This window comes from Pinus tabuliformis, chromosome 8 (assembly GCF_031772625.1).
Source record: "Pinus tabuliformis cultivar Carrire ecotype Pingquan chromosome 8, CPIR1, whole genome shotgun sequence".
Taxonomy (NCBI): domain Eukaryota; kingdom Viridiplantae; phylum Streptophyta; class Pinopsida; order Pinales; family Pinaceae; genus Pinus; species Pinus tabuliformis.
In genome coordinates, this window is record NC_142294.1 from 1,975,170,936 (window position 1) to 1,975,195,185 (window position 24,250).

Below are 24,250 nucleotides of genomic sequence, written 5' to 3' on the forward strand. Positions count from 1 at the left end.
GCCCTCAACAAAACTGTTCATCGAACGATTATTGATGAGGGGGCATCTACATGCATTATGTCGATGAGTTGCTGGAAGACTTTAGGATCTCCAACCTTGTCGCGATCTTCGACGACATTAAAAGCATTCGATGGAAGGACATATACCCCATATGGTATCCTAAGTAACTTGAAAGTCGAACTAGGAGGGAAAACAGTAGAAATAGATGTTGAAGTCATCGATGGGAAACTTGATTACAACATCCTACTAGGAAGACCATGGATATATGCCATGGCAGCTGTTGTGTCGACCTATTTTAGAAAGATTGCATTTCCCTTTCAAGGAGGGATTACAATCTTCGATCAACAAAACTTCCTCCCCAATGGTTCTCAAGTTACTGGAAGCATTCCCATGATCCATGGAAGCCCCCATTCGCTTCAGAATATCGGAGTAGGCCTACTAAAAGATCCTATACTAATGGGAACTTTCTCTCTTCCACCTCCAATCAATCTGGTGGAAGTAGCGTCGATAGGAACCTGCAACATGATATCTTCTAAAAAGATCTCAGAAAACGATATCGACATGGATCATGCAGTGGTTTTGCCCCCAAGCCCAATGGAAATATTATAGCAATCAATGTTCCTAGCATGGGAGGCAAACCCAAATCAACGCTCATCAAGCGTTTGGATAGATAGGTCTAGAGAATATGGTACCCTTTCAGATCCTTGGTCGCGAGTGCATGTCACCGACGAAGGAATTGTCCGATCTATGGTAATTGAAGGGACACCATGGAATGATTCCCACCATCGTTCCCTTCTTCTGGATTGTGGAGAAGATAATCAAGATGACCTGTGTCATCCTTCAGTTTTTGAATTCCTATCAAATACTGTAAACACGGTGGATTCCGAGCGAAACTTGTCCAATATTGAAGAGACTATCGCCATAAATATCTCGACTAAAACAGATATTGTAGAGAATATTTATGTCAGCAAATGTTGTTCTCCTTCAGAACTAGAGATATATAACACTCTTTTTCGCGAATTCAGAGATGTCTTTGCTTGGTCATATGATGAAATGCCAGGCATTGACTCGAGTATCGTTGAACACGAAATTAAGACATATCCAGATGTCAAACCAGTACGACAACGGCTATGGGAGGTGCACCCCAAGAAAGCCGCTGCCATTAAGGTAGAAGTTGAAAAAATTCTCCATGCTAGTTTCATCTACCCGGTTCCTCTAACCGATTGGGTATCGAATATTGTCCCTGTTATGAAAAAACAAGGAACAATTAGAGTGTGCGTCGACTATAGTGATATAAATCAAGCTTGTCCAAAAGACAACTACCCTACACCCTTCATTGACCAGATAATTGATGAATGCGCTGGATGCAAAATCTTTTCATTCATGGATGGATTCTCCGGGTATAATCAAATAAATATCTGCCCGCAGGACCAGTCAAAGACTGCATTTATTTGTCCGTGGGGCACATTCGCATATCAAAAATTACCCTTTGGTTTAAAGAACGCAAGGGTGACGTTTCAGAGGGCTATGAATTATGCCTTCCATGACATCAAAAACATCGTTCAACCATACCTCGATGACCTTCCGGCTCATTCGCGAAAGCAGACTAATCACCCGCAGCATTTAAGAGCGATATTTCTACGTTGCCGACACTACAAGATACGACTCAATCCACACAAATGTGTATTTTGCGTCAGTTCTGGCTGTTTACTTGGATTTTTAGTCTCGAAGGATGGGATTCGTCTTGACCCATGTAAGGTCCAGGCAATCATAAATTTGCCTCCACCTTAGAATTTGCTTCAGATTCAGAAACTCCAAGGGAAAGCGAACTTTCTGAGGAGGTTCATTCCAAATTACGCAGAACTTGCTAAAGGTTATACACGTCTTTTGAAAAAGGAGGTACCCTTTGTCTGGGATCAGGTTGCGCAAGCTTCCTTTGATGCTTTAAAGGATTCCCTAATGAAAGCATCATTAATGTACGCCCCTGATTATCAAAAAGATTTTAACCTGTTTCTGGCTGTAGCGGATACAACCATTGCAATGGTTTTAGTTCAAGAAGTCGATGGAATTGAACATCCTATATATTATTTAAGTAAAAACTTAAATGATACAGAAAGCAAATATTCTTACGTTGAAAAGCTAACACTCACAGCTCTTCAAGCGATACAGAGATTTCGACACTATATCCTCTTTCGGAAAACTACCATTCTGTCAGATTGTAACCCCATGACTTATATACTGTCGTGACAGTTGCTTGGGGGCAAATATTCAAAATGGATAGCAATCCTACAAGAGCTTGATTTGGAATTTGTAAAATCCAAGTCAAAGAAAGCTCTAGTTTTCGCAGAATTATTGTGCGATTTCCCATCGCCGTCCAACGATGACACATCAGAAGAAACAATCGTGGATGAAAGTTTGTTTCTGATATCTGCAAGCAATGAGTGGTATGGAGATATAATCATTTATCTCCAAACTCAAAAATACAGGCCAAACACCTCCCACTCTGAACAAAAACGTATTCGATACCAAGCAAAAGACTACATGATCGTCGGTGATACACTCTACTGTCGTGGTATCGATACAGTTCTGAGAAGGTGCCTCACCCATGAGGAGGCTGAAAAAGTCCTGAATGATTGTCATTCAGGCACGTGTGGGGGACATCAATCTGGATATGCTACGGCACAAAAAATCTTATGAGTAGGATACTTCTGGCCAACAATGTTCAAAGATTGCATAACCGCAGTCAGAAGTTGCCATGCTTGTCAAATTTTCGATAGCAAAACCAGAAGACCACCCGCACCGCTGCAACCAATAGTTGCTGTTGGGCCATTCGCCAAATGGGGCATCGATTTCATGACATGTAACCCCACCTCGACCGGGGGACATGGGTACATCATAGTCGCAGTTGACTATTTTACCAAATGGGCCGAGGCAATGCCTACATTAGATAATACTGGTGAAACAGCTGCCCTCTTCTTTTTTAATCATGTAGTCGCCAGATTCGGAGTGCCGCAGGCTATAGTCACAGATCATGGATCACATTTTTTCAATCACATGATGGTCGAATTAGCTGCCAAACTAGGGTTGTCTCACGACAGCTCTACTCCATATTATTCGCAAGCCAACGGACAAGTTGAAGCAATCAACAAGGTCCTCAAACGCATGCTGCAAAAGATGATTGGAGTTCACAAAAGAAGATGGCACCTAATCCTGTACTCAACTTTGTGGGCTTACCGAACATCGGTAAGGAATGCAAATGGGTTCACACCTTTCCAACTGGTATATGGCCTGGAAGTAGTCTTACCAATCTAGTGTGAAATCTTGTCTCTCAAACTCACAATTGATCTCCTCCCCAGAACTTCAGAAGAAGAAGCTCGTTTCTTGGAATTAATCCAATTGGATGAAACCCGTCGTGATGTCGCTTTGGCTAATGAATCCCATAAGAAATGAGTCAAGGCGCAGTTCGACAAAAATGTCAAACCCCGTGTCTTCTCAGAAGGTGACTTAGTCTTGCTTTACGACCAAGAATCCGATAAATTGGGAGCAGGTAAATTTAAGTCTCTATGGATGGACCCCTATATTGTTAAACGAGTGTTAGCAAAAGGAGCCTACAAGTTAATGGATTATGACGGAATTCCGCTGGCACAACCTCGTAATGGGTTGTACCTCAAGCGTTACTATGCGTAATGGTAACCTGTGTGCTTTTGTTATATTTTTGTTTTCGCTAAAGTGTTTATTTTGGTCAAGTAATCTACTTTTTACATTTGTTGCAGATGTCAAACCTATTGGAGTCATGTGTTGGATATGCCGACGGAGCGAGTCGTAGTTCGTGGAACCTATCCTCTGCAGCCTGGGCCATTTTTGATCCAAGCGGCGAGTTAGTAAGTTTCAGAGGTGTATGTATTGGTCGATCAACAAATAACATCGCTGAATATAGCGCGTTGATAGAACTTCTCTCTGATGCCATCACACATGGTATACGCCAACTAATTGTCAGGCTAGACTCACAACTCGTAATACTATAACTCAATGGTATATATTCCGTCCGAAACCCAGCTATTTATCGCATGTTCCTAAGGGTTAAGATTTTGGAAAGACACTTTGATCTTATTCAATATCAACATATTTCCAGAAACTTAAACACATTAACTGACTCATTAGCAAACTATGTGTTAGATAGACATTTGCAACATTTGTAAAAAGAAACACACCATCAAAGTTTTGCATGTGGATCATGTAGCTCAACCAAAATAAAACTCCGAAAATCAAAAATATATATATAACTGTTTATGGTTTACACATAATGTTTTGTAACCAAGACAAAATCGGTCAAATGACCCAAAAACTCAAAATTCTAGGGGGCACCCTAGTCTAATGATGCTCGTGATAGCAAGTCACAGCCTGTGCGATCATGCGTAAGAGACGAGTCCATCGTCTGGGCACACCAGTAGTATACCGCTGTAACTGCAAAGGTAGCTTGTCGGTCCTCACATCTGGAATACCGAGAGTGAGGCCCTCAACCTGCTCCTGTAATTCTGTGAGAGTCTCGGCCACATCGAGGTCACAAAGAATAGCCCTTCCGATGGCCTCTCCTGCTGGGGCAGCAGCTGGTACTCTCAGGCGAACTACTGGATGAACAGGACCAACATCTGCATGTACACATGAGTTTGATTAAAGTTTTGATAGAATAAAGCACAAGGAAATTATAAACAAAAAACGATAAACAGGAATATGGTCAAAGATTTTACCAATGGTGCCCCATTGCTCGCCATCCGGCAGTACTAAATCTGGATCACCCTGGAAGTCCATGCCAACGTATGGATACTTAGAATAAACCATCTCCTGACGATCAAACCACCTGAAGAAGGTATTAGAAAATGAAATCTGAGACTGGCCAGCATGCCTAAACATATGGTCAACCCATCTCTGCATACGTGGTTCAGTAGGAGAAGGTAAATCGAGTGCAATGTACTGCGACTGCATCAGTGGTATCTTCTCCAAGGCAAAGGCGGTCAAAATAGAACCATACCCAAAGTTCTTCAACCTCCCGCTCTTTATCTTGGTCAACTGTTCTTTCATCACAAGAAGTATTGTGTCGCACCAGTTGAACAACTTCGGTTGGAGGCATTCCAAGGCATGCTGCATGTAAGATTGGGTGGCTACATGAAGAGCCGCACCACCGGCCATCCTACCAAAAGTAAACAGAATAGTCCTAAGGGACCTGTCAGCGACATCACAGATGATGATCTTGCCGTCTTTACTCGGTTGAGATCCTTCTCTGTAGTACCGGCGGACATAATCTCTCACAGAATCGCCTCCTCGAGCCGAACCTGAAAAAGAGATGGGGGCACCCCGCCTCGACAAGCCAGTCAAGAAATAGATGTCTACTACAGTCAAGGGGATAGATTTGCCCCTGATCTGGAAAACCTGATTGGTAGGATCCGAAGCATCGAGCAAATACTGCAGTAAATTGATCTGCTGTCTCATGCTAGAAATGCGGAAGAACTTCAGCAAGCCACAGTTCCGCAGCGCATTCACTGTAATTGGATCATGTAGGGCAAGCATGTCCTCTTCTTCATGCTCACATTCTCGCCATGTAATGGTCATCTTACTCCAAAGATCTCTGAAAAACAAACAAGAGAGGAGTTAGGTCCTAATTTTGGTGAGAAACAGGCAAACATTCCATCAAAAATTGTGCATCAAATTCCCTTTTTGCGCCCAACGCACCTGCAGCAGTGTTCTAGGTGCATTGAATGTCAAATAGCCTTTAGACAGGCCAACATTCAACGCAGTTTTCGATGCACTGAGGGTGCACTGATGGCAGAACGAGTTCTTTAAACCCCAGGGACTCAGAAAAGCTAGGAATCAAGCTCAAAATGCAAAATGGAAACCATGAAATGAAAGAGCTCAGGTTTAGCTCCTACCTGGTCTAGACGGTGCCGAGAATCGTCCACAGAATCTCTCGAAATCAGCTGATGAAAATCGAGGGGGCAAAGCACCTCCAAAGCTCCAATAGACCAAGTTCAAATGAAATGGTAAAATGAGAGGTAAAAGACACTTTTTCATTACTTTTACGTAGTTCAAAGTAAAATATTAGTGTTCTAACTTGTTTTCAAGCAAATATTGTTCATTTCTCACTAGTTTGATGAAGCAGTTGAAAGTACAGTACGATCTTTGAAAGGACAAAGCTATTTATGGTAAAATCAAAACAAGACCATCTAATCGAGCAGTTTTAGCACATAGTTCAAGCTCGTTAAAAAATAAACATAAGACATGAGAAAATGTTTCCACCCGCGTTTAAGCTCATTAAAAAATGAACTATTCCCCCGGTAAATAACCATCGTGAATGTAGTACTTCAGCCGTTAAAGCCTTGGTCGTGTTTGCACCTTCACCTCCACTTTTTCATTGGCTGATCATTCAACTCCATTTGATTGTTTACCCATTTTGAGGAACAGCTGCGAAGAGTGATTTCACTAGCCATCCTTGTGACACTGCCGTGATTGGAAAATTCCAAACCTTACCTGGAATCAGCTGCTACCCGTTTTATCACTCGTTCCTCAAAAGACGAGCCTCCTTTAAGCTCTTTTCAACTGACTCGTAAAATATGAAAATATTGCCGAGCCATTGGCCTCTCCAGCTCGTTAAAGGGATAGGAAGTGCTATCCCTCCTCTAGATTTTAATCTTTTTGGACCTGAGGGATTATTACACAAAAAGATCAAGTGCTTGTTTTGTTCGGCTCGTTAAAACTATCGAAAATTCATCCCTTCTGTATTGTTTTATACTTTTTCGGAATTAAGGGATTAGATGACGAAAAAGGAGTTTTGGAGTTACCTTTACGTTCCTTTTCAGACTCTCTAAAATTGAAAAGGACCAAGTTATCTTTGTCGTTAAACTCGTTAAAAAGATTAATAGCGACAAACTTGTCTTTAGACGAGAACGAGTTTCACTATCGCTAGGCTCATTAAAACGTAGCGATGGGTTTTCCCGAAGGGAAAATTATAGAACAAGCATATGTTATCCTCCTCAAGCTTGACAAAAATAAAGAGGTACTGGTCAGCAATGAGTGGGGAAAAATTGGGAAGAAAACTCAAAGAAACTTTGTTGGTAGCAAGTCGCTCTTGAACATGACACTTCCACTCCGTGTCCGAGTTGGGTTGGGTTGTTTCATTCACCGGTCACATCACCATGGTCACGCCATACCATCCAAATTTGGGGTTAATGCTACCAATCCATCACATCAGTGTCGCCGATATGTTCAAGGGAAGTCATCCAGAGAAGTCACCTATGTCTCACCCACTACCATACATTATACTCCATTCTTTCATGACCGCCACCCTGAACCTTATATCATCAGATCGTTTTCACCTCCATCAAATTCATTTGCTCCGTTCCGTGTCATTGATGTGGGATTCATTAAGGCCCTCCTGTGACGGATCACTTCTTGTCGACATCAGCTCATTATCCAAGAAGTTGATCTAGGAACACCCCATTCAGTACTTTGAAGCTTGCATACCTCAATGGCAAGTTTCTCACTTCCGGCGACAGGTTTACATCAATGGCCTTCAACCGAAAGATTTTGCGTGGTGTTCGACGCCAAGTCCCTTATTCACGCCATGTGAATTGTACTGCAGTACCTTGAGGATCATTATCATTATCGGTGATTCCTCTCCAGCTTGTTAACAGTTTACATCATTGACTGGTAATCAAGCGATGTCTTTCCATGTTCGACTTCAAAACATTTCTCACATGGATCGACTTGTACTTCGAGTGAAGATCGAACGAGATTGAAGACCCCGGATCTAGTTTCATCCATCCGGGCTGTGATATATATTCAGGGAAATAAAGACATTTAATGTACAACATTGCAGCACAGATAATCATCCTACCAAAAGGATGATGGCTCTATCAGAATCATCAGTCTACAATCAGACGATTGTCTGTCCTATGTACATGAAAATGAATTTATAAAGCTGAGCATGGGAATGCCCGCCTCAGCTAGATCATGAAAACAGTATGAAGATAATGTATTGTATTGTATCTTATTACAGGTCTCCTCCCAGCATTGAAAGAACTTCGGATCCTCATAATAAAGCATTTCACCCGACACCAAAAGGTTAACGGCCTCATACTTTAGGGGGCAACTGTTATAGACATTTTTGTGCCCTACAAATCCAAGCATGAAATGTCCCTAAACCAAGGGCTCCTAAGTCCCTAAAAGTGTTGTTCTAACCCCTAAAGGAACAAGGTCAACAGATTACAGCTTCTCCCAGAAGTTCTCCACCAGAAACTGCTCAGAATTGGTCAAAACAGGATCATTTCAACTGCTCCACTGGCTAAGTGCGTTGCATTGCACCTAAATACACTGTGAGGGTGCGTTGCATTTCAAAAATCCCTTTTGTAGGGTGCGATGGGTGAGAAATGACAAATGGCAGTGTCATTCCGCGAGGTGGAGAGGCAATGGAAGCTTCCAGAATCTTCTCCTGTGACACTTGCCTCACTGAATTCGACCAAGGATGAGTAAGAGGCCCTCAGTATCCAAGTGGAAGCAAGAACTGACAGAGAGAAGACACTAATCAAATCACAAGCTGACTCATCCTCCTTACACATATCTATATATGGATCCCTCATCCCAGAGATCCAGAAGGCGGGAATTTTGCATATTGTAAGGAATTGTTGTTGGTTTCTAGAGACAAACATCAGATTGTTGGGTGATTTATGCTTTGTTTGAGGTGAAGAGGGGCTTCTTTGTTGGGAGGGTGATGCTGGGTCGGAACCACTGGTTGTAACTCCTCCTGGATCTTTTCTTGTTTATCAATAAAAACTATTTCAGTTTTCCTCCATGCTTTTGTATCATTGATGCTGGTTACATTTGTATGGTTAACTTAAATATGATCCTAAGTTGTTTATGAATATAGATCCGTGTCTTTGTATAGTGTTCTGCTTCTGTGATCTTACAGGTACTTTGTGAAGCTGGGCATGCAAGGGAGCAGGTAGCTGGAGACTATCAAAGAAGAGAGGGATTGGATCAAAGGATTAGCGCAAGACACAGGTTGGTTCTTTCTATTCCTTTCTATCTATAATTCATAAAGGAAATACAAAAGTAATTTTTCTCTGTTTGTTTCTAAGGCAGCTGTCACACCTTAGTGCGATAGAGCAGTTCTAAATAGACACTTTTCCCTATAACAAGTACTTCACAGACTTTGTCAAAGGCTTCCACATGGATAATCTTCTACATGCTTGGTATTATCATACTTCATCGTTTGCACCATCGTCTTGCCCTATCCTGCTTGTTGGTCGTGTTTCCTATCGCGAAGATGGTGTGCGTTTGTGTAGGTTGCATACCATATGCCTGTACCCATCTAGAGAGGTGGGCGTGTTGGCTGTTTTGTCCGTCATACCCAGCTTTCATCCACAGCTGAGACTTTCCAAATTGCATGAGCATCATCCTTCTGCATTCCCGCCAGTCCTCAAAACTTCTTTCATGTGTACCCCACCATCTTGCGGGCGTAGCACGCAGTAACCTTTTCAGAGTGTCAAACTACTGTTTTTCTGGTACTTCTCTTTCAAATTGGTTTAGGAAATCATACACCTTGGTTAGTCCATTATACATAGGCAGATCTCTTGCCTCTGTTTCCATGCAGTGCAGTGACCTTGTCATCATGTTGCAGTTGAGTGTGGTTACCTCGTGTAACTGGTTCTACCATCATTCTATCTCCTCGGCCGAATCTGAGGTGCTGGAGCTTTTGCGCTCCCACGAAATCCTATCATCCGCTGTTGGATTCACCCAATCCTCCTCTCACATGGTTATCTTGTAGATATAGTCTAGATTGTCATCGTTGTCGTAGTTGCGCACTGGCTTTGTGTAGCACGACCCTTCCATAGGGTTTAAAGGTACCGCTACGAGTAGTGACGTTTTCTCGAAAATCATCTTGCGCTTCTTTAGATTTATCACTCCATTCGTGTCCATGGCCCAATATATTCCTAGTAGCGTGGGATAGGGATTTATTTCATCAACAATCTCTATCACTTTGAAATATGCAAGCGTAGGATCTTTTTCTGGTTCACCATTCGCAATTGAATAGGAGACCATTGCAAAGCGGGCCTGCCCATGCGTTCCCATGTTTTATTTGGTAGGACGTTCACGTCCGATCCTAGATCCAAAATCACCTGATCCATTTCATATTACCCGATCTGCACAGTCAATCTCATCTCCCTTCCTGTTTGCGTTGTGTGCTTCCCGAGCTTCCGGACTACACGCGGTTCTCTTGGTGTGGTGCCAACACATCTAGTGGTGAGCTCTTGCAGTCCCTTCATAGCTTTGCTGTCATGCAGCAGCTTCATGTATGTCTGCAAAAATGTAGTGAGCATTGATAGGTCCATTTTTGGTTCTAGTTTGTCTTTACTTCTTGAAGTGGATGCATCACGAAACTCTTCTTAGCTTCCATGAATGTTAGCTTAGTGCGCTCCAAATAAAATTCTGGTTCCTTTGTTGGAGCCTTGCAAACCTAGGCACTCTCTTCGGGCTACTTGCCTTTGTCATCTCTTATCGTAATACCACTTCAGAGCACGATATTTACATTCGGGTCTTCCTCATGCGGCTCAGAACTCATCATTTGCAGGTTCTGAGTTTGGGGAGGTTGGAGTGCTCCTTTATCATGCAACCTCACTATCAGCATGGTACAGTCCTCCATCTCATGATCAAACTGGGTACAATATAAGCATGATGGTCTCGTCAGACTTGTGCAATCGCGGGCACAATGCCCTGGCCCTCTGCAATTGTAACAGATTAGTTGTCCGCAACCCCCTCCGGGTCCCATTCCACCTCGACCTCGTACACGCCCCTGAAATCCAGTGCGCGCCATCCCTGCATTTTGATTGAGAGCCCGTGTTTCAGTTTGAACTTTGTAGGTAGAAGCCTGATCCATCATCAGTTCATAACTCCTACAGGTACGCTCATCATGGCCTACTGACCTGCAGAAATTACAAAACAACTGCTGGGAACTCTACATATACTTCTGTAATAGATGGCAGTTATTTGTAGCATGCTTTCCTCCTATCTGAAAAATCACACACCATAATGCAGGCGCCACACTCATTCCTACTTGTGCCTTCGGTCTCAATGGCATTGGTCCTCCTCCCCCCAGGTAGTTCATGAATACTGGACAATGGTCCTTGTCATGTCCCTACCTTTGCACTTTACGCACCATAACTCCTCGTGCACTTTTGGGCGAGTCATCCTGTCTTATTTCAAACTCTGCATCTCAAGGCACAAGTTTTTGAACTGTGCGTGGATCTGTTGGACTCCCAGGTTAGGATCTTGTATTGGGGTCTCATGCAGTCTGATTGTGATCTCCAAGGCCTTGGCCTGAGTGGATAGCTTCTGCTGTGACAACATGTTCCTTAGATGCGGCATTAGTGATGCTACAAACCATGCGTGGTGTTGCCCATCAGTCAAGGTCATGTTGGATTCACGAATCATACACTTCAGTCTCTAATCTAGCTCCCAGTGAGTCTCACCTGGAAGCATCGTGATTTCCTTAAATCCAATAATCGACTATGTCTCTGATTTTGGCTTGCTAAATTCCCTGTTTAGCACTGCTTGGATGTCCGCGATCCCTGTGTTTGGACTTTCATTGGAATGCTTAATGTACCACAATAGTGCGCGATCCTACAAAGCACTGACCATTGTTGATTTCTTTATATTGTCATCCATGACTCCTTGTGCTTCCCATACAGCCTTTACCATGAACAAAAACTGGTCTGGATCTTCGTTCCGTACTCCTTTGAACACCAACAACTTTATCGTGCTCACCATATTGAACTTTGGTGGTGGTAGAGGTGGTGTGGGTGAACACAGGGGTGAAGATGGTGGAAATGGTAGTGGTGTAGGTGGGGATGGTATGCGTGGAAATCGCTGTTTTATCAGACTGATTGCACTTCTTGGTGAAACATTCGTGGGCTCTTCCTTGCTTTCCCACGGAGGTGAAATCAAGGGGCTAGACTCTAGTTCTGCGGTACCTTCGTTTCTATAGATCCTCCCACTCCAAGTAGCCCCAAACATCAATTTATTCGCATAACCCACTTTTCACACAGTAGCATTTTAATCCAAGTGTTCAAAGATTTAACATACTTACCTTGTGGTCCTTTGAGGAAGTGTCATTCCACCTTGCTATAGCTGACTGAAGTATTTACCGTGAACTTGGTGATAAACCCTCCTATAATTCGATCGAGGCAATGGTCCACAGCATGTGCGATTTATCTTTCGATGCTTCCAGTCTGTGCACCAACTCTGGAGTCCACACAATAGGTTTGTCGAGCCTACACCTTCCTTCACTATCTGCTAGCTTTACGATCCACTTGTACAGCTCAGAGGGAAATGATGCAAAGAAAATTTAGTGGATCTCTATATATAAGTAGAAATCTAACCACTCTTCCTTTGATAACTGCAGATTCCTATTTTCCTATGCTGCGAACTCGTGAATCTTTTTGTCCAACCACTCTTCAATTCCTTTCTTTGTTGGATTCCAGTGATACAACATCATACATCTCTTATGCAAATCCAGGTCCTAGCAATAGAACCATTTGTTGGCTTATTGGGGCCTGAACTAGGTTCAGAGTTAAGTTAGGCAAACAAATCCCGATACTACTGGCGCTTTCCGCAATAGTCTGCAGAGCGCAGATTGAGGTCTCACCTGAAGTAGTATGTGAGGGTGATAGAACAGGTTTCCACACTCTGGAGATGTCTGATGAGTTCAAGTGGTCCGCGGTTCAACCTTGCACGCAAGTCGCTTTGCGCACTTTCTCGTACCTCGCAACCTAATATACTGCCTTCACATAGCCCTACTCGGGGGATGAGTGTTTGGTATTTCAATGTTAGTTGATTATTTTATCCTACTTGCATGCTTTAAATTATACTTAACAACATAAACCATTCATACAGGTGTGCGCAGTAAATACACAATATATTTTCAAATTATATCATTCATTCATTAACTCGAGAACATATACACAAATTGACAACAAACTTCTCTTTATTAATTCCTTCCTCGGTTATAGACTCGAATCCGCCTTGTGCACTCAGTTGCAGGGGTCCGTGCACTGAGCTGTAGACTACTAGGCCTCTGCACACTTAGATGTAGAGCCTTCTCCTACTCTACAACCTAAAGACACAATACACTTAGTCACTTAGACTCTTCCTATCTCTCTACTTCCTCTCTACACTTAGAGCCTCACTCTATTTATACAATCCCATGGTTCGCGGACCATGGGTAGGTCTATCCAGCCAACATTACATTACAAAACTAGGGTGGACAACCCTGTGACTTTGTCATGCTTTTCCCACTTTGCGCCCGTAATTCGCAGAGCATTACAATAATATTGGATAAAAACTTGGGCTTTGATCCCCAAAACATGCGTTGGGGGGGATTCCATGTCGAACACTTGAGATTGTTGCCGTTGAACAATGTTTCTTTCTTCATGTTCATTTCACATATTTTGTGGCCAAATAAATGGAGTTTTCAAAGGTATATCTTCATTTCTTGTTCTTGAAATGATATCACTTTGATTATTGAAAAAAGACTCCCACAAAATTAAATCAACAATATCAAAGTACTCATATGTATATCTAATACATTTTTTAATTTCTTCCAGGCAATTAGAATAATTTATATCTGTATTCTACCTGCTTGCATTATGAACTTCAACAATTGATTGTAATAACAATATATTTGATGCAAATATTGGATGATCTAGAATGAACTTGAAAATTTCCAAACCTGATAACGGTACCAATTCTGCAGTAGATGAATAATTCTTTCCCCATATTAGTGTTTTCCCATAAATCTTTTTGATATGAAAATGATGTTGGAAGCTAATGTCATTAATTTGTTCAATGCATTTCTCCTCACCATGAGATCCTAGAATAAACCTTCGCATGTCAATAGTTTCTTCCAACACATCAAAAATAGGCTCTAGCATGTATGATTTCTTAACACATTCAATTAATGATGGCAATCTACCAACTTCCTTCCTCCTCACTGTGACTGAAAAACAACTGAACATCTGATCAATATGGTAATGAGTGTGCCCAACAAGAAGGAAACCAACCTTTACCTAATGAAAAATTCTCAATTCAACAACCATGTTTAGATATCCAAAAACAATCTGATTTTTGTTTTCGCGACAAGTGTTGTCCAATTGTAGATACAAAACTTCAAGAAGATTACCAGACCAATGAGAAAGCACATCATGAATTATGGTTATTATCAGATTTGCATCATTATGAATATTTGGAGCTATGAAGTATACCCTTGGCAACAATTTACCATTGAAGACCATACAACCAACCAAGTGACACTGAATAAAATTTTCCTCCTGTAAATTTTTGGGTGTGTGAACAAAATGTGGTAGAAGTGTTTTCTTCTGGTCCATACCATCAATTATCAAATCCAAATATTTATTTTGATTATCATAACACTTCTTTTGATGCTTGTACAACTTTTTCCTTTCACTTGTTTGTTGTTCGCGATGCCCTTGAAGTGCTTTGACAATGGAATCTACACAACATAAAAGAAAGTCATTAATAAATACCTTTTCATAGTTGATGACCATATAATTTTAAAAATTAATGTTATGAATGCTTACTGCTTTTGTCTCCTTCACATCTATCCCTTTTTCATTTAAGAGAAGCATATATACTACAAATCCCCATCCTTGTCTTCTTAGGAATACAAAGATTGTTGAATTCTTTCTTCCATATATTCAAAAAATATTGATATGTAGTAAATCGACCATTTCCTTCATCACCTTCTGCATATTATTTGTATAAGTTGTAGATTTCTCGTCTTGAGAAATTATCTGGAATATGTATTGTATCTCTATTTGGCATACACTCTCCATGCTTTGAAAATAAGTCTTTCATCCATGACATTTTAGTATTTGATAATGGCCCAAATTGTCGTTTATGACGTACTTCTGAATAAAATGTGGGATCCTTTTCCAAATTTTCTTGGATTCTTGAGAGACGAAAATTACCCATTGAGTGAAACATTCTGAAAGTCTTTCTACAAATAAATAAAAATCCAATATGATAATCATAACCTGACAATGTAGATTGCATGCACCCCAATAAATATATTTTTGCATGCTTTTATTCTTTGAAAAATATCTCTTCCTTTTCTCCAATGCAAACTTGAAATCCATATGTTTCGAGAAATATTTTTGACAACATTCAATTGAAATGAGAGCACTGATATAACTTCTTCTCATCATATATTCTTCTCCACCCCTTGTATAACTAGAACATTTTGGATTGATACAAAAAGGTCTGCTCCTATTCCTCAATACAATATTTGTTGGAAACATCTCCATAATTGGATCATCATCTATATAAGAATTTTTTTCATCATTATGAGGAATATTATCCTCATTATGATCATCTATGCTTTTGAAATACTGACTTGGAGGATATTATTCATCTTGCTCTTCTTCAGTGCTACCCTCATAGTTCGTAGAATTAGGACTAAATGGAAAATTTGACTCGATGTTTATTGGATATTCCTCATCATGTGCATTGTCAATGCTGCTCTCATAGTCCATAGGATTAGGACTATGTGGAAAATGTGACTCCTTACTTACTGGAAATTCTTCATCCTTCCCTTCATCACTGTTTCTCTCATAGTCCTTAGGATTAGGACTAAGTGCTTCATCATGCCCTTCGTCACTACTTCCCTCATAGTCCTTAGAATTAGGACTAAGTGCTTCATCCTGCCCTTCATCACTACTGCTCTCATAAAACTTAGGATTAGGACTAAGTGCTTCATCCTGCCCTTCATCACTACTACTCTCATAGTCCTTAGGATTAGGACTAGGTGGAAAATGTGACTCTCAATTTATTGGAAATTCTTCATCCTGGCCTTCATCACTGTTGCTCTCATAGTCCATAGGATTAGGACTAAGTGGAAACCGTGACTCTCTATTCATTTGAAATTCTTCATCATGATCTTCATCACTGCTACTCTCATAGTCCATAGGATTAGGACTAAGTGGAAACCCCAAATCTTTATTTATTTGAAATTATTCATCATGATCTTCATCACTATTTCTATCATAGTCCATAGGATTAGGACTAAGTGGACACCATGACTCTTTATTCATTTGAAATTCTTCATCATGCTCTTCATCACTAATTCTCTCATAGTCCATAGGATTAATACTAATTGGACATCATGACTCTCTATTCATTAGAAATTATTCATCAGGATGTTCATCACTACTGCTCTTATAGTCCATATGATTAGGACTAAGTGGAAACCGTGACTCTTTATTTATTTGAAAATCCTCATCATGCTCTTCATCATTGCTGCTCTCATAGTCCATAGTATTAGAACTAAGTGGAAACCGTGACCCTTTATTTATTTGAAATTATTCATCTTTCCCTTCATCATTTCTTCTCTCATAGTCCTTAGGATTAAGACTAAGTGGAAGATTTGACTCTCTATTCATAGTGGAAGAATTTCCGTTATATTCATCACTATGAATAGAGTTGTTAAGCGACAAAGATGTTCATGTTTCACAAAGCGAAACTTCACTATCAGAAAAATCCATGCCTTTCAAATAGAAGAGGTTGAATGATACAAATGAACTCTCTCCTAATGATAATATATAACTTAAAGAATGAAAATTCCCCCCCAAAGTTTCACTCTAAAAAGTTTCGCTGAAATTTTTCCTGCCAAAAATTCCATTTCATGTATTTTCCTCCATAATTTTGTTCTAAAATTTATTGAAAATTTTAACTAAAATTTTCTTATGAAAGTAATCTTTTAAACTAAATATTTAAATTAAAATTGTTAACTAAATATTTTACCTAAATTAAATTTTTACTTAAACTATATAGCACTTACTAGACAATTGAATGTTTCTTTTAATTTTTATTATATCATCTATCACACATTTAAAATAAATTGCTATATCGCCATAACACAAATTATATGTTAAGTTTTTATAGAAAAAAATTAATACCACATTCACCATGTGGTAAAACAATTCTGTAATGTTCGCTTTATCATAATTTACTATATCGCCATAACAAGATTTATATGTTAAAGTTTTTATAAAAACAAATTAATCCCACATTCACCGTGCGGTAAAATAATTCCATCATTTCCACTATATCATAAATTTCATTATCTATATTCCTCACATCACATCAAGGCTTTTCAAAGTTCGTTAAAAGACTTGGAGTGATTTTGTGGAGCAACTATATTGTTATCGACAACATATTCAACGAAATATTATCACATTTGAAAGGTTAGTTTCCCTTTTGTTATGTGCAAGTTTTAAAATTCAATAAGTTTACTAGTAGTTATGTATCAGTTGGGTTGTTATCTTTGTGTAAAATATCAAACCAAAAACATATTCTAGTAAAATAATATTTATTTTTTTATTATTGAAATTTAGAATTTTTTTAGAAATAAAAAAATTTAGATGAGCCAGGCTTACTTGATAGCCTAATGGTAAGTAGAAGACCACTACATCCATAGTGGGTGTGGCGAGCTCGGTCATGCCCGCTGGCAGCACCTACCCCCATGGCCCAACCTGCCAAGGGTGAGGGATAATTCTCAGAATCGGCCCTCCACCCCCATAGGCCCATTGCGCTGCGGGGGTGGGGCGGGAAGGGTTGTGTAAATCAGGCCTCCACCCTCATGGGCCTATTGGGCCGCAGAGGTGGGATGGGAGGGGATGCGCGAATCGGGCCTCCACCCCCATAGGCCCGTTGGGCTGCGGGGGTGAGGCGGTAGGGGGCTGCATTTTTTTAATTTTTAATTTCTTTTTTAAAGGTTATGTTTTACAAAATTATTTATGATTTATGATTAATTATCATTTTTAGATTTTGTTTTGTTTTGTTTGTTTATTTAAATTATTATTTTGTTTGTAATTTATTGATTTTTATATATGTCTATATTTTTTGCAGGAAAATGGCATCAAAGAATATTTCTATGAATCTTTCTGTACCAAAGACTGCTAAAATTAAAGGTGGATCATCAAAAAACACTACTGAATGAACCAAACCTGAGCTAATAACTACAAATCTATTAAGTGCCTCAAATGATAAGAAGACGATTTCATACTTTAAGAAATCAAAAGAAGTGAAGCTTATAGAAAATGTATGGTATATGAAAGATAGAGAAGACGAACAATAACTCCAAATATATCTATATGTTGATATCCCTAACAATGGTGAACTTTATGAGGTGCTGGGAAATGTCATAGACATTTGTTTGATACCGGACAATGAAGTTGTTTATGTACTTACAAAATCGCCCCCCTCACATGACAAGATTAAATATTAGTTATCATTGTTAATGTATGACACGCCAAAGGAATCTACAAATATGTGTAAGAAAATTATAAATGACATTGCATAAGACATGGTAAGTATTGTTATTTGTATTTATGTGTTTTGCGCTATTGTAACTGTATCATTTTATTTTTATAACTTAATTTTTATTGAAATATGGTATTTTGTTTGACATAATTTTACTAAAAATCTTTCAATTATGTTGGGAGGCATTAATTTCATAGAGCAAGATATTATGAATGTTGTTAGCAGTTTCTACTCAGGGTCAAAAGAAGATATGGAAAACAAGCAAAAAATAGTAATTCATGATGCTACAAAACTACATCCAAGGGATCAAAAAATAATGTCTATAGTGGATAAATCTAGAAAAGGTAAACATGTTACTTTTGAATATGAGGAAGTTGAAACTTACGCTGAAGAAGATGTTTCCATTACTGAGGATGACATTAGAATTGATGTTAGAAATGAGAAGAGTCATAAAAGACCAAAAGTAAAAATACCCAGGAATGTCTATGTTCAAGTTAATGATGAGAATGTTACTTATCTAGAAGAAAATAGGAGGAAGAAAATGAAAGTTTATCATTCTCAAATAGTCAAGGCCAACTGTGAAGATCCTAGTGAAAATTCAAAAGAAAGAAGGGAAATCATTACACCTGGTGTTGATTTAGAGGATGGCATTATTAGAAAAAAACAAAAATCCGTTCGACATAACTTGAAAAGGACAAACTTAATTGAGGGTGGTCATACATTTTAGCTTAATTTGAGACAAATCTATAAGCCAAGTGAAAGATAATTTAAATATCAAATCAGAAAGCCACACCACCTGCATGTTCACAACTTGAAGACATTGATGAGGTACAATCCATTTGCTCATGTGGGTAATTATGTGCTTCTTGTTGATCTAGTTCAAGTTCCCAACAAAGAAGAATTCGATAAGTCAAAATGTTTTGAATAAAATTATTATGTGCTTCTAGGGAACCAATCTGTAGAAGCTCAAAGGGAATTGATGGAGGAATATCCCAATAACCCACGTTTTGAAACAATGAAATGTATCATTTTTGTTGCTTTATTAGATACAAAAGCAAAGTTATTGGTATGGGATCATAATACAGATAATGAATATAGGATCTCTATGAATTTCATCCAAAGGGTTAGATTTATTCATAATAAAATTGAAGAAAAATGTGGTGGGGATAAGATGAATGTTACTCTAGATTTCAAAAGGAATGTTGTATGGAAATAGGATATCAAATTCAGGAGAAAATCAATTCAAAAGGTGGAAAAGTAAATTCTGATATATCCAGAAATATTGATAACATTTTCCAGTTAGAATTTAGAACTGTAGAGATATGGGAATTGATTAATGATATTTTTAGCATGTGGGAGAACATTGGCATTAAAAACCAGAAGCTCAAAAAGTCTAAACCATTGATATGTAGCAGCAGTAAATCAGGTCCTGAAATGAAGCAACTTCCAAAAGGTATGACTATCACACCTTGGAGAGCATTCTGAGGAGTGAAGGATGAAAAACTTGTCAAAGATATATTATCTCGTGTGAACTCAGGGGAACTATCACTGGACGAAATGTCTGAGAAATTTCGAAAGTAAGTTTGTTGAATTATTTTTACTTATTTCTAGATTATAATTTTCTTTTAAATATAACATATTGTTCTTGGTCACAAATTTTACATGAAAATACAAGAACAAATGGTTAAATTGTTGAATGAAGATAGTTGGGATGATGTTGTACGCAACTACCCAGATTGAAGTTCTACATCAACGGTAAAAGATTTTTATCTTGCATTTAAAAAGGTATGTTGATTTATACATTCATTTTTATTCATTTGTATATTATTTTTATTTTATAACTTATGCATATATTTTTTTATTTTATTAAAGACGAGGAAGGGTGAAAATGGAGCGCCAGATAGTTTTAGAAGCTTTATTGAAAAAAATAAGATCAAAAGACTGAGAAAGTAGCACCTTAGGAATGTTGAACTTGATCCAACTCTTACTCATTTCATTTGGATTGGGCTTGACACTATTCAATATCAAGTAATACAAGGTGACTATGAAGACATTTCTAAACTCATACCTAAAAGGGATTATTCCCTAGTTATTGTAGATATTCCCCATGGTTTCAATATCCCAAACATTGACTATGATAGTGACCCTTATACTTGTCAAGCTCCTAGTAAAGCGGTTGCGAGATTTGTAGAAGTCACATCATCACCATTATGGAGATTTGTGATATTTCATTCAGACACACAATTGGCAATGTTATTGACAAGCTTCAATGGGAAAACAAACTCAAGGATGCAACTTACATGATAAGACATTGAAATTGTATTTTTGATTAATGTTAAAAGATTCATTATGTCCAAATTAATTTAACTTTTACTATTTCATGTTACAGGAAAAATTCAAATATTCTTAACCGTGAAGATCAACCAATTATAAATTATTGTGAGTTCATCCATATTAATAGTTGGACAAAATATGATAGCTATAAGTCTATGCTTCTTAATCAGGTAGATGCAAGGATTCATAGCTAAGTATTGGTTTATGATGTTGTTGTGAAAAAACTAACATATGGAGATAAAAAAGAAAAAGGAGAGATAGTTAAAATTTATAAAAAACCCCCTAGATGCGGGTGTCAGATGAACCATTAATGCACATTGGCGACCGGACAAGTAGGTGGCTGATCCTTATGGCAACTTGCGCCTTCCCCTGTGGGAAATTAAGGTAGGTCCTGGCTCCTCGGTCGGTGCCATTAACCAGTTGGGAAAACCAAGAAATTCTCTACAATTTCAGAAATATGGAGCAAAGCCCCCTGCATTCACCCATTCAGCCTCTCAGTTTCTTTTTCCACCCCTCTGCAATAGATCCGAGCCTTCGCACCTCTATGGGAAGATGCTGCAGACTCCTCTGTTGCGTCAACCTCGGCAATGGTCATCATTTTTCTCATTCCTTTCTTTGCAACCTGCATTTTGAGGTATCGGCCCCTCTCTCCGGTCTGGATTTTAATTCTCCCGTTCCCCTCAACATCCCCTCTGTTGTTCTTGACCCACCTCCTGACCCTGTAACTCATCGCGCGCTGCATCTTTCAAGTCGGAGAATCATGTGCCAATGCCATAGAATGAGGTGTAGGCGAGGTGGTAGTCGGGGTGGCACCACTCACCCTTCATCACTGCCCCCTTATGTCTCCACCTCCCCGTCTGCCTCCCCACCCCCAAGCTCTTCCACTTCTCGCTTCCTTGGCAGATACCCGGACACCCGCAGTGGCCGAGGTAGAATGGGCACTAGCGAGGTTCGGCATTCAGGTGGAATTGCCCAGCACACCACTTCCATTGCTTCTTCCCAGCAAGCACAATTCCAATTTCGCTGCTCCATGAATAGGCCGTTCATCATTGCCAGCATCATGGTAGATTTCAAAGAGGTAACTGACTCATGCCCCGAACCAGAGCTCAGCCCGGAAATGAACCAGGCACCTCCACCGCTCGGCAACTTTCAGGAGGAGTCGAGCTCTAGCCACTCATCGAGAGACATGCACCATCCATCCAATAGCCAACATCAAACTCTGGGAGGCAAAGCCACCCGTAAAGACAAAGGAATTCAAGTGGAGGACACTGCAGGTGGCGGGCAATCATTGGAAACTAGTTTAGAAGAATTTGTCTGGTGTCCAATTGTGGAGGAGAAGCCACCAACATAAACCACCTAGCTGCTGCATGCCAGGTCACATGTTAGGTTCTAAGTTCGGTTTTGTTTATTTTTGTTTTACCATGGTCAATTTTGAGTCTCGCTTCTAGCTCGGATTTCGAGTCGATTCTCATAAGCAGGTTTACTGTGGTTAATTTTGAACTATATTGTGGGTTTTACTGTGGCCATATTTCTGAATTTTATAGTCTTTTGGTTAAAAATTTTGAATTCTGGAACTGTAGCCCTTGCGTGGGTAAAATGAACTTGTCCTATCTCATTCTTGGACTGGTTTCCCCAACCGGGGCAGTCGCGAAGTCAAAAATTACTATTTAAAATGATCATATAGTTGACCTAGTACCAGAGAGGGCGGTGCCTCTTTCTATATTATGTTTTTATTAATAGATTAGTTTTACTTAGAAAAACATTTATAAAAAACCATAGTCATTGATTAACTATCTTATAAACTTATGTTCAAATGAAGGAGATTGTGTTCTGGATATATTTTCAGGCTCAGGTAAGTTTTATTATATAGAATTGAATTTCAATATATTTTTTCTTAATTTATATGTCATTATACTAATTTACTTCATTATTTATTTTTTGCTTGATAATTAGGTATAACACTAGCATGTTGCCTACAAAAAGGAATAAATTGCATTGTCATTGAAAAAGATCTAGTACAATGTAAATTTATTCAACAAAGATTTAATGCTCTTCAATTTCTTCCAGATACAATGCAAGAAATTAGGTTGAGGAAAGGGGATTTTAATGAATCACGTGTGGAAAAAAAGGCAAAGGAACCTCAACCACCATTAGATGGAATGATTGGAAAGGAATACATTAGGAGATTCACAAGCATCAAAGATCCATCAAAAGAGGAAAATGAGAAAAATGAAGCAGAAAATATTGTGGAAGAAGAAAACGATGAAACTCTAGAGGATGAAGAGTTTGCATTATGTGATATTATTGATTAAATTTAATTTATGCCTGGAAATAAAGATAATTTTTTTGTAGCTATTAATTAGTTATACTTGAAATGTTTTGACTACATTTTATGAGAATTCTCAAAGTACAAATTCTCAAATAATATTGGTTCCAGATGTTTATCCAATCCACCATTCTCCCTACTGGTGTCTTTACTAGGCTTAGGACTGTTAGTCCTGGACATAGTACATGACACATGGATAATATGGTGTCCACCCTCACTCCCTCTCAACCAGGGAGGTGACATCCACAATCATAAGCTTTTCTCAACAATACCCATCATTTTCATAGAGAATAACATCATTAATTTGTTTTCATCGCATGGTGCCTTTATGATTAAGAATTTATATATTTGTGGCAAAATATTTCTCCTTTTTTCATTTGTGATGAAATAAAATCAAAAAGTGAAAGCCAAAATCATTAAAGATATAATATAATGATTTATTTAATTCTAAACTCTAAGGTTGAAGTGAGAATTCATGTAAATGGTATATCAATGAGTTGTGCCAAACTTATGAAAGCCTTATTCCCTAAGTCCTATATATAATAAAAAGAAAAAGATAGAAAAATAAGGCCCAACGAATGGTAACTCATGTATTCACTCCCTCTTTGGAAAAAATATGAATATATACACTCCTAGTCACACTTTTTCACATCTTTGTGATGGTTAAATCATTAAGTCCTCTTTCCCCTTGTATTTTCACTTCATCATTTAAGCACCTAATTGAGGTTCTAGGGGATGTTTTTTGCCTAAGGGTTTCATGTCTACTCTTGGTTTGCTTATGAAACACTATGGTCAATTTATGTGACAGAGTGAAATACTTAAGTTTGTGGAGTTATTAGAACAATGTATTAAGTTAGTCACAACACACACATGTATTACGTCTCATTGATCCACATGTGTGAGTTGGATCATTTTTTGAGAACTTTAATGGATACTACTTTAGCACTTTGATGGTATAACTTACAAAAAATCTTGGTAAACACTGTGATTCACCCTTTCTTTTCCTTGAGACACTTCATAATATTGAAGTCACTCCCAATAATCCATGGATATGGGGAGTATAAATTACTTGTGCTGGAAATAGAATTGAGAAATAAAGGTTTTCCATTGGTGATATTGGTGTCATAGACATTGGATACATGGTAGTAGTCCTTGATGTCAATTAACTAAAATTGTATTGTCATAATGCAAAAAGAGGTAAAC

At 38.9% G+C, this 24,250-nt stretch overlaps 1 protein-coding gene across 1 annotated transcript in view; it reads right to left on the reverse strand.

Annotated features, from left to right (window-relative positions):
• Positions 1-21,451, reverse strand: part of LOC149244363 (xylulose kinase 2-like) — a 45,469-nt gene extending 24,018 nt beyond the window's left edge. Inside the window, exon 1 of the mRNA XM_089371519.1 lies at positions 21,262-21,451. Coding sequence (XP_089227645.1) covers positions 21,262-21,451 — 190 coding nt within the window. The remainder of the gene's footprint in view (positions 1-21,261) is intronic.
• Positions 21,452-24,250: the final 2,799 nt, after the last annotated feature.